Source organism: Aedes aegypti, chromosome 1 (genome assembly GCF_002204515.2).
Source record: "Aedes aegypti strain LVP_AGWG chromosome 1, AaegL5.0 Primary Assembly, whole genome shotgun sequence".
NCBI classification, from domain to species: Eukaryota; Metazoa; Arthropoda; class Insecta; order Diptera; family Culicidae; genus Aedes; species Aedes aegypti.
The window spans coordinates 298,960,604-298,974,812 of record NC_035107.1 but is presented as its reverse complement, the minus strand read 5'-3'; the positions used below and the strand labels follow the sequence as shown (position 1 = coordinate 298,974,812).

Sequence of the window (14,209 nt, the reverse complement as noted above, 5' to 3'; positions counted from 1 at the left end):
GAGTGCGATGTCGCATCACTGCTGTTGGTTGTCAAATCAAAGTGATATTGATAGCTCGCAAGTAATAGTGATAGTTCATAGTAAAAATGTTTTTCCATGGCTACTTCGATCGTTTATTTTACCGTTTCTGCTGATTCTACCCTATTAATCATAAATCCATTTCCTCGAGTTACATTGCCTTAAATGTCATAACCTCGAATCCCATTGGACCGAAGTGGGGCAAAAACACATATTCACTCAATTTTTAGAATGTGTTTGGTTGATTAATATAGAAAAAAACATTTTTTGCCGTTTTTTTAAAGATTTTGTTTAAACGCATGTTTTGGGTGTATTTTGTTTTCCGTGTATCTCCCGAAATGTCAGATAGGAACAACCCCAGTGCTAAAAAGGAATACCTATGTGGTATTTTTGTCCACACAGTAAACGTCAAACATGATCAAAAGTACATTGGATCAATTTTAGACCCATTTTAAAAATTGAAGTTTAAGTATGATATAACCGTTATATGAGCGGGAAAATTTGTCAGCGTAGTAGCAAGGAACATGTTCTATCGTGTAATTGAATAAAAACATGATTTAATCAAACATTTTTGGACTCTGGTATTTCAGGTAGCATCATTCGGATAAATGGGGTAAAATTTGGTAGAATTCTCATAATCCCCCAAAATCTAGATGTCAGTCAACTAAAATTGCAAAATTGCATCTAGTATCGACAATACTGTGCCTCTCCTTTAAAATATCGCTGCGTACGAAAGTGTCTCCAAGGAACAATTCGACAGATACCAGATTTAGAACCAAAAGAACCATAAACTTGACACAAATGAAGTTAGAGGAACATTCAAACTTACCGTTTAAGCACGGCGGAGAATCACAGGGCGTCCTTAGGTACTCGCAGTGCTTGCCAGCTCGACCCGGCGGACAGTGACAGTAGTAACCGCCGGGAGTGTTCAAACACCGTCCTTCGATGCACGGTGACGAGGTGCAGTGGTCTTTCGCCTCCTGTAAGTAAACACAAATATAAAAAATCAAACTTCAAAACCAACTCACTAAAAATTTCTCACTTTCGCGCCTGCTTTGATCCGTTTGTATCGCTGACAATTCCCCCCTCCCCCCAGCTGTCATGCTACTCTCATCCGGCTCATTTCAATTAAAACAAAATCTGACGCGGCTCGCCCTTCAAGTCGGCTTTCCCATCAGCCGAGACTTCATATTTTGACACCTCGTTCGGTCCAAACAGACAAACACGCACACACACAGCCAGGCGGGAAGAAAGTTGTCCAATCCGATCCGATCCGATCGCACCCCGAAAAGTGTCATAACGCTTGTTCTCACGCTTTACGGCGAGCGAGGTCTGGAGGTCCCTTGCATCAACGGGTCTAATCTTATTAGCGCTGCTCGTCGTCATCGCCAGAACGCACCACCACCCGAAAATATGACGTAAAAATTTCAATTTAATAGCTTTATCAATCCAAGTCAACGAACGAACGAAAAAAGTTGATATGCGCACGATAAAATGGACCTGCGACGACGGCTTCCGATCTTTCCACTTTGTTCCTCCGATCCGAGTCATTGTTATGATAATCCGGCACAGCGATCGGAACGCTTTCGGATTTTCGTCGGGACTACTCGCTCCGGTTGTCACTCAGCATCGGTCGACTCGCGGGCCAAGTCCGTTGCTAATGCGACAGTCGCGACTACATTACCGCAATCTCGGGAGGAAACACGACAATGGCCAGATCAACGGCGCGGCAGCGAAATAATTAGCATAAAAAGTTATTTTTGAACATCGATGGTTTGGATCCGAGTAGGCGCCCTTCAATAGCCGCAGCGAGCGTGGTGGTGACGCAGTAGGCCTACTAGCGCTAATCCCGTTGTCGGACAGCTCCTCGTCGAGGGTAATATCGTAAATTTATCTGAGGGGACGACACTGTGTCATTCGCCGCGGCGAGTTTGAGACGTGATAAATTGGGAGCTTTCTATAGTCGATTTGCGGGGGATGTGGCGTGAGGAAATTTGACACCGCTGGTGAAATCATTTGGAATTGATTGTGGCTGTCTGATGAAGCTTAAACAAAGTCATTGGCTGCGCGGAGATTACCCCGACTTGGACGGCTTCGAATGAGTCAGTGCTATTTTTGGGACCGGAGAAAGGCTTCCCAGGGTAGGAGGAAATCGAATCTGTTGAGTATACAGACGAATATTTTAAGATTTGAAGCAAATCCAAACATATTTGATTTTGGAGAACAAATCTTCAAGTAACATTTGGAAGCATTCCAGCAGCTTCTTGCAATTATTCCTGAGAAATTTGGAAAGTTTCTTAACCCTCTAATACCCAACCCCGCCTTTGGACACGAACACTTTGGAATTTTGTGTATTTTTTCGAAGCTCGAAAATCAAATTGATTTTAATTTTGGCTTGAACCTTGACTCATAACACGCATATAAGAAAAGGTTTTATGACTTTTGAAACTATTTTGTATTTTTGAAAATTGTTTGAAAAATTGTATTTTTATATAACCTACAAATGCTCGGGGTTCATTTAACGTGTAATATAAAAAAACGTACCTTTCATATTTTTCTACTATTATCCTGTCACAGAAGAAGAGCTTGGTGTTGTTAAAATAATTTCAAACCTGTTTTTCCGTTAATCACACGGAAAATAAAAAAATCCAGGAAAAAATTAAAATTTAATATTTTTTAAAGTATTGTACAAATTTAAATTTTATCATTGCTAAAAATCAGTAACTAGAAGAAGCTTCAAGAAAAAATGGAAAAGGATAGGGATGTCCAAAAATAAAAATTAAAAAAAAAAAATAAAAACCGAAATTCATAGATTTGCGAATAAAAATAAATCTTTGCCTAAAATGTGTTTAGAACGATTTTAGATAACTCAAAATGATATTTAGATCGAAAAAAAAATTTGGGTATTAGAGGGTTAAAAGCCTGTTTACAGTAGTCCTTGTAAGCTCACAATTTTTTTAACTCACTCAAACTTTCTCTTGAAAGCAATCCTGAAGCTTTCCAGATGCTTTTCTGTAGGTTCTCAGGTACTTAAAAAAATCATGTGGACTCTCACTTCATATTTTAAAAAACTGACAGTCCTCTCTGGAGGTTCTAAGAAGTTTTTTTGTGGAATATCAGCAGCCCTCTGGATAGTTCACAAAACCATTCATAAAGACTTTCCAAAACCTTAAGAGTTCTCAACAACTTCCCTGACAGTATCTTGGAGGCTCTCCTGAAGAACCTCAATTGCTTCTCGGAGGCTCTCAGAAGCGCTCCTAAAGGCTCTTAGAAAGTTTCTTTCAGAATTTGTATAAAAGTTATTCTTAGCCCCTTTCAGAAGTATTTAAGAGGTTATTACAGCAGCTTCTCACAAGCTTTCCAAAAGCTTCTCGGACTTTTCTTCTCCATGCTTATGAACAGTTTTTTCAAAGGCTTTTGGAAACCTGTATCAGAAATCTTTTAATAAGCTTTTGGGAAGCTTTCACATAAACTTCTGGTAGGCGTTTCTTTCTGGAAAGTTTAATCAGAGGCTTCTAGGAAACTCTTTCGGAGGTGACTTGAAAGCACTTTCGAAAGCTTCACAGATGCTGGGAAGCTCTATTGAAGACTTCTGAAAAGCTATTTCAGCAGCTTGGGAAGCTTCTAGGAAGCTAGTTCAGAAGTTTCTAAGAAGCTTTTGAAAAGCTCTTTATGAAGTTCCTGGAAAGCTGTTTAAGCAGCTTCTGGGATGCTCTTACTGAAGCTTACTTATGCTTGTGCGAAGCTCTTTCAGAATGTTTTGAGATGTTTTTTTTTTCAGAAGCTTCCAGGAAGCTTATTCATAAGCTTCTGGAAAGATTTCAAATGCTTCTGGAAAGCACTTCCAAAAGCTTCTCGGAAGTTCTTTCAAACACTTCTGAAGAGCTTCTTTAAAAGCACTTTTAGAAGCTTCTGGTAAGCTTTTGGAATGCTTTTTCAGAAGCTTCTGGGAATCTCTTTAAGAAACTCCTGAGAAGCAGTTTCAATGGCTTTTGGGAAGCTCTTCCAGAAACTTCTGGGAATCTTTCAAAGGCCTCTGAAAAGCTCTTTTAAAAGCAATTAGAAAGCACTTTCACAAGCTTCTATGAAACTCTTTCAAAATATTCGGAAGAGCTCTTCCAGAAGCTTCTGGTAAGCTCTTTCAGAAGCTTCTGAGAAGCTCGTTCAAAAGCTTTTTGAAAGCTTTTTCAGTATCTTCTGGGAAGCTTTTTCAGAAGCTTTTGGGAAGTTGATCCAGAAGCTCATGAAAAGTTATTTCAGAAGCTCCTGGGAAGCTCTTTCAAAGGCTTTTGGAAAGCTCGTCTAGTAGCTTCTGAGAAGATTTTTTAATAAGCTTTCGGGTAGCTTTTTCAGAAGCTTCTGCAAAGCTCTTTCAGGAGCTTCTAGGAAGCTTTTTCACAAGCTTCTGGGAAGCACTTTCAAAATCTTCGTGGAATCTCTTTCAGAAGTTTCTGGGAAGTTCTTGCAGAAGCTTCTTATAAGCTCTTCCAGAAGCTTCTGGGAAGCTGTTTCTGAAACTTCTGGGAAACTGTTTTTAGAAATTTCTGGTAAGCTGTTTGTTGAAGCTTCTGGAAAGCTTTTTCAGAAGCTTCAGGGAAGCGCTTTCTGAAGCTTCTTGGAAGCTCTTTCAGAATCTTCTTGGAAGCTCTTTCAGAATCTTCGTGGAAGCTCTTTTAGAAGCTTGTTGGAAGCTCTTTCTGCAGCTTCTTTGAAGCTCTTTCAGAAGCTTCTAGAAAGCTATTTCAGAAGCTTCTGGAAAGCGCTCTCAGAAGCTTCTGGGAAGCTCTTTCAGAAGCTTCTGGGAAGCTGTTTTTAAAAGCTTCTGGAAAGCTCTTTCAGCAACTTCTGGAAAGCTCTTACAGAAGCTTCTGGGAAGCTCTTCCAGAAGCATCTGGAGAGTTTTTCAGAAGCTTCTGCGAAGCTCTTTCAAAAACACCTAGGAAGCTTTCTCAAAAGCTTCTGATAAGCTCCTTCAGAGGCTTCTGGAACTTCTTCCTGAACTTTCTTAGAAACGTACTCAGAAGCCTCTGGAAAGCTTTTGCGGAAGTTTCAGGGTAGCTGTTTTAGAAGCTTCTGGGAAGTCCATTCAGAAGCTTCTGGTAACCTGTTACAGAAGCTTCTTGGAAGCTCTTTCCAAAGCTTTTGGGAAGCTTTTGTAGAAGCTTCTGGAAAACTCTTTCAGATGGAAAGTTTTATCTCAGATTCTTCTGGGAAGCTCTTTCAGAGGTTGCTGGAAAGCTTTTTCAGAAGCTTCTGGGAAGCTTTTTAAGAATTTTCTTGGAAGATGTTTCAGAAGCTTCTGGAAAACCCTTTTGAAAGCCTCCAGGATCTCTTGGATAGCTGATTCAGACGCTTCTGAGCAACTGCTTTGAAAGCTTATGGGAGGCGCTTTCATATGCTTTTAGGAAGCTCTTTCAGATGCTTCTGAAAATTTTATTCCAGGTTCTCTTAGATGCTCTTTTAGAATTTTCTGAGAAATTTTCGTTATACAAAAGGTTTTAAGACGTTTTTTCATAAACTTTTCCAAAAGCTTTTTAATCGCTTTTTATAATCTGTTTGGAAGTTTTTTGAGAAATGAAGTAGTACAGGTGTGTTCCGTTTTTGTCAAGTTCCAATTTCTTCAAAAATTATTCCGTTTTCCATTTTCTAAGCAGAGTGTTTGCTTGACAAGATTGAAACATCTTTCGACAATCGAGAGTTGAACCGGCCACGTCCTTGCGACAGCTGGAGGTTCATAAGCCACATGATAATTTTTTTTGGGGTTTTCAAACTCCTCCTCTCATTCCAAGTCTTTTGCACATAAAAAAATAACATTTTGACCATATACAAAATAAAGACGTTCCAATGAAGCTTCTAAAAAGGGTACCAAAATTCTTTATTGTTCCTTCTTAATATCGAGTTTATTTCGTATTTGAAAAGACCATCGACCCGTTATACATTAGACAAAGAAACTTTCATTAGTTTTGTTATCTATTTTGACTGAAAGATGATAGAATTTCACACATCATAGCGTAAGGATACTTATTCTAGAGAGAGAGAGAAGACGAATATCGGAAAAAATTAGCAATATATTGAAAATTTCGGAATGTCTTACAATAATTACATCGAAGAAGAGGGAATAAGGGCTGAAATGATGGAATATTTAAGAAGCTATTGTTACCTGACGTTATCACACCGTTCTTATTACAATTTTTTTAACAAAACATTTTTCAACCAAGAAGCTTCAATTAAGGGATGCTTGTTGTTAAGAATGTACACTTCTATGTTTTCGACGAACCTATTCAACATTATATTAACTGAATAAACAACAAGAACTTTACAATACATGTTACACTTCGAAACAAAAATAACCTTTACACGTGTCTCAAAGATCATACTATGTACCAGTGGCGCGGGAAGTGGGTAGGACAGGTAGGACATGTACTACCCACAAAAATATCTGGGTAGGACAGTCAAAGGATTGTCCTACTCATGATTCAGAAAAAAAATAAGATCAGCAGAAAGCTTGAAAGATAATCTAAACTATTAATCATCTGTTCAATATACCTACAAACAAGCTCGGAGAACGATTGAGAATATCTATAGTGTAAATCCTGGAAAACTAATTGTAAGAATTGCTACAAGAAGCTACTGTAACCGTTAGAAAAACAAATCGAACAATCATCTATGCCACTTCTGTTTATTTATTTTTTTTATTATTTTTTTCAATGGATGGTTTCTTCAAAATATCTACAGTTAACACGGTAAATATTCTGGGGCAAATTGCCATGAGCGTTCCTGGAAGCAATTCTTGAGAAGTTTCTGGAACTTCCATAAAGAAATATTAGAAGATGCTTCGATTCTTGAAGAATTTTGGATGAAGTAATGGATTAATCTAAAACCAGTCCCATCATATTATACACAACACGAGTGTGATGGTGCTAGCGATTTTTGAAAGTGCGATCACTCATGACTTGAAATAATCTATCAAAGTATTGCTGAATTTCTTGACGATTTTCAAAGCAATTCCTATTGAACTCCCACAGTTAGTTCCTCAAAAATGATTTGATCAAATTCCCACTGATATTTGTGGCATCATTTATAAATATATTTAGAGCAGATTATGACAATTTTCTGAATGTTTGTTTTTGCAGGATTGTTGAAGATTTTCCAGTGAAATATTGATGGAGTTTCTGCGCGATGAAACATTTCTCAAGAATCTTCATTTTCTTATAAAATTTTTTGCTATCAGCCACTTTGGGGTCACTTGGGTGCAAAAAAACTACATAAATCAACAAAATTTTGACTGTTTATCAATTTGTTATCTAGGAAATAAGAAAAACCTGACTGGTTGTAAAAACAAGCTTTTGGTACTAGTTTGTTTAATAAAATTGATTTAAAAATTATAATAGTATAAAGGTTATTCATATATTGTCATATGAATAATAATACAAGTTGATGCAATAAATGATCCTACAGACAGGGCTGATAGTAAGTTTCTTTTTTGAGAGTTGCTCCTATTTTAATGCATGTCTGTAAAAAGTCCCTATTTTTAATGGATGGTCTCTTAGGTCTTTATTAAAAAATGATCTCTAAAGTCTTTTTTTTTTTTCTAACACTACTTGCATTGAATCCTGATGCAAAATTTCACAGGCTGCAGAAAAACCTTCAGAGACTATAACGGGTCCAACATGCTCGTCAAGAATTTTGTCTCATATTCCCCGAGGAAAAGCTTCAGGAATTATCATAGTGATTTAATTAAGATTATTTCAGGGTCTCGCACAGGAATCTCTACCAATTATCCAAGATATTCTTCCAAGGATTTTTCAAAGGATGCTTAGAAGTATTTCATCAGAATTTGCTCCAGGATTCCTTGAGAACCCCAAAGGTACGACCTCCAGTAATTCCCTCAGGTATTACCTCGATTTTATTTTCCAAAACTATCCTAGAATTTCCACCAGATATTTTTTTCACTAATCCTTAAACTGAATTCCCCAGTTTTATTTTAGAGGGATTTTTCAAGAAACCTTCAAGAATTCCGCCGCCTGTTCATGTGGATTTCTTCAAGAATTCATCCACGATTTATCCCAGAACTCCAAAATTCCTTATGGGGTTCTTCGAAAGAATCATTTTTTTTTTCTAGGAAGTTCTCCAGCATTTCATCCAAATATTACTCCTGCAGTTTTTTAAAAAGTTTTCCAAAATATCTCATGCAATTTTTGTAAGTTTATTTGAGTTTTCACACCAGATAATACGACAACAGTTTTCCCAATAATTCCTTCGTTCATTCCTTCACAAACTTTCATTGAGATTCTGTCCAATGTTTTTTGAAAAATCCCTTTAGAAAATCCTGCGAAATGCCATATCAAGATTCGATTGATTTTGTTTTAATATTATCTTAGCAAATTATCTAAGAAATATTCTGATACATCCTCAAGAGCCCAGGCATTATTTCAGAGATCATTGCTCATTAAGAGTGACTTTGAAACATCCACTAGTTTTATATGAGGTTGCTTCAGGATTTTCTTCAGAAGTGCCTCAGGGATTAATTCTTCACAAAAAAAAAAAACATTGGCATTGTTCTGGAGACATTCCTAGAAAAAAATACTTTCAAGACTTACTTGAGAAAATCTCAAAGTATTATAGGAGAAATTTCTGAAGAAATCTCAGCAGATAACTCTGAAACAATTGCTGAAGGTATCTTTAGATAAATCTCTAGTTGAAATCTTATATTAACTCTCTAAGACAGTTGTATAGGAAACCCCTAAAAAGATGGATTGGATAAAATATTAGAGGAGACTTTCTTGAAAAGTTCCACAAAGTTATTTTGGAGGAGTTCCAATGATTCTTTGGAGAAATTCCATTTCCGTGGTTCTCCTTGGGTAAATCAAGGTTGAGGCATCCAAAATAAGAAATTCCTTAGGAATATCTTAATAATTATCTTGGTAAATGTCAGATGAAATTCCGGGAGAAAATCAAGTAATTCCAACAAGGTCGTGGATCTTAAAATGTTTGTTCTGATGCTATGAAGTGTTAAACTCTTATCTCCTGACTCCTATTAGGTTTCGTTTTGATTTTTGATTCCTGTTTGGTCTCTTTTCAGTTTCTCTTAATTTTTCAGGCGATGGGTCTCTGATTTCATATTATAAGCCCTGTAAAGACGGAAAGCTTTCTTATTCTTGTGGTAACGACTGGTTGAAAATAAGGGGGTTATATATTAAGGGGTGTCAGTGAAAAAACTAAGTTTTGAAAAAAAAATTTTTTTGCAATTTTCCATTGTATACACGTAAAAAATCCGTTCTGATATTCGTGAACAAAATATCATAGGAAACAGAACGCACACCTTATGCAGATTCGTGATTTAGATCCTGTCATCGTGATTCAACACATTTGATTTTCATGAACTGTTTTCACTAGTTTCACTAGTTCTGGCATCCTTGTTTCGTAACGCTCCCAACACCATGATTTTAAAATCACGATACCGTAAATCCAAAAATTAATATTTGTGATTTGGTTCCTGGCAGCGCGAACTCTGTTCACGCGCGCTGTCAAACATAATAACGCATGCGCAAAACCTAGTAGTCAACAAAACAGACCCGAGTGCAAAACTGCAGTTCATTTTTTGACAGAAACTTTTTTTTTCAGCTGGAATATTATTTAAATATGACTTATCCAGACGTTGTTCCTGCTAAAAAAGAAGCCTGCTGCTAAAATGGAACGATTTCGTAGCTGATACGTTTCATTTCGAGTGCGTTGCTGCCTGTTCAATGGGACAAACAACGTACAATTTTTTATGCTACCCCTTCAAATTATGCAGTTTTCTGGGCTGTTAAAAGTTATACAACCTGTTTATTTACAAATATTGTGCCATAATGGTAAGTTTTGTGCTAATTTGAAGAAAATGTCCTAAAATAATCTTCCATAAAATGGGCAGTGGAAGGGAAATCAAAATTGGCCATTGAAATCACGGATCGCAGAACGCCGAACGCGATCCAGAACAATGTTCTGGTTCTTGTGAACGGAGTTCTTGTTTTTCAGAACAAATATCACGTTTCTATGATTTCTTTAAGCGGTCTGTGATAAGATCAGCAGGTGTTACGGATGATTTGTGGAACTTTGTTCCCGAATCTGTGATTTATGTTCATGGTGTATTTTCGTAAACCGAAAATAAGCTTGTTCCTGGATTCGTGACTGATAGTGCCTATTTTTGGGAACGGTTTTATTTGCGTGTACTAATTGTATGAGAGTTAAAAACAAGCCAAATCATGTTATTTCTCCAGCGGAAAAGTCACCTGAAAATATCGTTAGAACGTTTGGAAACAGCAGAATTTCCTCAACTCAAAACCTACTAAAATGTCACTTACACCCCTTTGCGTTTGAGCCCTTCAAATACAGTAAATTGAATTTCCAGTCTAGGATTCCATAGGGTTAACATTTATCTTAGCTTCACTGTGTTCAAAATATTTGTCCTACCCATGGTTTAGAACGTGGACGCGCCTCTGCTATGTACCTCCTTGGAATTTTTGCTGCAGGTCGACAATGTTATGGAAAATCCGGACTTTTTATGTTTCAATGATATTCATACTATTTTTTTGTAATTAAATTCATCGAGCTTGCAATTGCTGGATTAAATATCAATTTACTCGAATTTTCGATCATGCTTGCAGCCTTCACACAAAATAAGTTGTTTCTTAAATTAATTAACTCATTACGCGTGGTAAAGATGTACAAATTATGAAAAACATTCACGTGCTCGGCTTGGATTTGAATCCAGGACTCTTGTATGCTAGACGAGCGCTTTACCCACTAAGCTACCGAGCTACTTGGTGACCAAATAACTGAGTTGATTACAAGTTTAGAATACGAATCCCCACCAAAACGCGTAGTACAGGTCGGACTCGATTATCCGGAGCAACCAAAGGTCTTTTGATTTATGTGTAAACAATATTTTTCCTTAGGGTGGCCAAAACTAGTACACCTCTTCTATTCAAAACCAGACGTGCAAGGACCTTTTTGAAAGCGGCGGTGACATCTAAGTGAATGGTTGTTATTTGAGAAACAAATGCTGTACTTTCCTTGTTGAAACTGATATTTTCTATTCAGAATTGTAAAATATTTTGTCGAAGAGAATTATTCCGTTTTTGTCAATGAAAATCGCCAGTCATGAACATACTTGCATTCAAATTAGTCCTGAACTGAGATTCGAACGAATTGCGAAACTATTTCAACAGATTAACGGCACGTGCCTTCTTAAAATCCCGCCTGTTGTGTCAATCGACAATAAATATTCATTGCTTTTTTCAACACCGCCGACTTCGATTGTCATCCGCTGCAAGTCGAATCTATCGCCCGTTTCCGACAAACAAAGTGACACCTATTTGTCACCTATTTCGAAAATGCCGCTCTTTTGTTGGCCGCTTCCCGGAGAGAAAAATCACGCAATTACAGCGGCTTATTATGATGCAAAAAAACGCTCGTCTGGTTGGCGTGGTTCCAGTCCGTACACGTACACACGCGCCTCTTGGAAGGGACATCACTCATCCCTGACAATGGGAAGCTTCTCTTCGGCCCACTCTCGGACCGAACGTAGCGAAGAGAGAGAGAGGGCGTTGTCGTATTGTTCCGGTGACAGAGGCAGCAGCATTTGTAGGCCATCAACTCTACACTCATTGCCAACCGGAGTCGTCAGGCCGGGTCGCGTTTTCTACACATAAGATCATTAACCTAACGACGCGATTGGGAAGATGATCTGCGCCTTCGCAACATGTTCGCGTAGGCGTTCGTTCGATCGTTGTCAACTCATTCGGAAAGTGTCACCTCTGCACGGGCTTCGGTTTTGGGAGTGATTTATCACCCAGCATAATTTGACAGCGATCATCATCATCATCTTCAGCAGCAGCAGAGCGGTGACGGTTTTGATTGGGTTTCACATTCACATTCCTTCATCGACTCCTCAGTGGAATCTAGGTCATCTACCAATGGCCGAAAGTTCAAGCTAATAAATTCTAAAACCGATCGCCGCACGCAACACTAAACCACATCATAGCAGGCTTCGCGATGGCCGGGAACAGTCCAGTGCAGAAACAAGTGCACCGTGCAACTCAGCAACCCGAGCACAAAGATGATAAAAATGCGAACAATATATTAAATCTTGAAACGTCACTCCAGTCAACATTTCAAACGGTTTGAACTCTGCATTCTGCTGCCGTCGCTTGCTCGCTGATGCAGTGCGGTTGGTTGCGATCTCGCATAAAACGGCAGCCAACAGCGCCCTCATGTTAAGTGCCTTTTACTACTACTGCTGCTGCTGCTGCAGTCGTCCGTCTGTCCAACTGAGTCAGTTAACTTAAGTCCGTTTTGTCCCCTCTTCCCCCTGCCCTTAGTCATTTATGCCAACGTAGACTGACGTACGGACCGACGACGACTGGTGGTCGCAGGTGACATGAGTGCAAACCCAAACAGGTTTGCCTGTTTATTTTTCCCTCCAAATGCGAATTAATATCCCGAGAGGTCTCTCATAACCGCAGCGAAATCCCTTCGCCTCGCGTGGCCTGGCTTCTGAGTCGCGAATTTATATTCATGAGAATTGTTTTTTACGGTTTGCTCTCTCGCTCCATTTGCACCCCTGGAATCGAAGCAATCTGTGCAATCACTCGGACAAAGAACGATCCTGGGTTGCTTTGATGCACGGTCCTTTCACCTGCCTGCCTGACAGTCGAGACAGTCAGTGGTTCTGATCGTCACCGAAGAAAATGCCCAAATCTCGCGAATGACGTGTGCTTATTTTAAGATTTAATCTCATCAGATTGTTCTGACTCAGTTAGATGCCGACAAAAGCAGTCTTCTTACGCTTTTGCAGTGCAATTAATTAACTGAAATTTATGAGTCAAGAACTGTTAAACTTTTTAAGTTTTTAAAATATGAATGTAAACATATGAGAGTATGTTACTTGATATTCATTCAGAGATTCATTTTTAAATATACGATCAACACTGCTCACACTTTTATGGGTCACTAACTCACGTTTATTAGTCACTCTATTTTAAATGTAATGCAAAATCAAACGACCCATAATAGAGAGTGACCCATGATAGTTTAAGTACTGAAAAAACTGCTGAGAAAATTTATGGTGGAAGCATGACGGTAACGCTTTTGACAAAACTTTAAAAAAGCTTCTGGAAATCCAACCCAGTGAATTAAGATAGGACTTCCAAGCAGCTTCTGAAAGAGCTTCCAAAAACCTTCTAAAAGAGCTTCCTAGAACCTTCTGAAGAAGCTTCCCAGATGCTTCTGAAAACGCTTCCAATAAAAATTCTGAAGGAGCTTCCTAAAAGCATAAGAAAGAGCTTCCCAAAAGATTCGAAAATGCTTCCCAGAAGCTTCTGAGAGTGCTGAGGTGCATCCCAGAAGCTTCTGAAAAAACTGTTTAAATTTTCTGAAAGAGCATACCTGTAAGTTCTAAAAGAGCTTCCCAAAAGCTACCAATATGACTTCCTTAAGCTTGTAAAATAGCTTCCCTCTAGTTTCCTAGAAAGATTCACAGAAGCTTCTAAAAGAGCTTTTCAAAAGCTTCTGAAAATACTTACTAGAAGCTTCAGTAACAGCTTTTCTAAAGCTTCTGTACTTGTTTCCTAGAATCTTTCGAGAAAGCTTCCCAGATGCTGCTGAAAGAGCTTCCCGAAAGCTTCTGAAAGAGCTTTTCAAAGCTTCTAAAAGTACTTCCCAGGAGCTTTTGAAAGAGATTTCCGGAAGCTTCTGAAACAGCATGCCTGTAGCTTCCGAAAGAGCTTTCCAGAAGCTTCTGAAAGAGCTTGCCAGAAGCTTCTGAAATTGCTAACCAGAAGCTTCTGAAAGAGATTCCTAGAAGCTTCCGAAAAAGCTTCCTAAAAGATTCTTAAAGTGTTTCCTAGAAGCTTCTTAAAAAGCTCCCCATAGCTTTTGAAAGAGCTTCCTAGAGATCTCTTAAAGAACTTCTTAGAAGCTCCTTAAAAGCTTCAAAGAAGCTTTTGAAAGAGCTACCCAGAAATTCCTGAAAGAGCTTTCCAGGTTTGAAATAGCTTCCCAGAAGCTTCTGTAACAGTTTCTCAGAAACTCATGCAACAGCTTCCCAGAAGCTTCAGAAACAGCTTTCCAAGAGCTTCTGAACTGAACTTTTCAGAAGCTCCTATCAGAGCTTTTAAGACGCTTCTGAAAGAGCTTCCCGGTAGCTTCT

The 14,209-nt window shown here is 38.5% G+C and overlaps 1 protein-coding gene across 1 annotated transcript in view; it reads right to left on the bottom strand.

Annotated features, from left to right (window-relative positions):
- Positions 1-14,209, bottom strand: part of LOC5565937 (protein serrate) — a 206,572-nt gene that overhangs the window by 20,233 nt on the left and 172,130 nt on the right. The window contains exon 13 of the mRNA XM_021838237.1: positions 848-998. Coding sequence (XP_021693929.1) covers positions 848-998 — 151 coding nt within the window. The remainder of the gene's footprint in view (positions 1-847; positions 999-14,209) is intronic.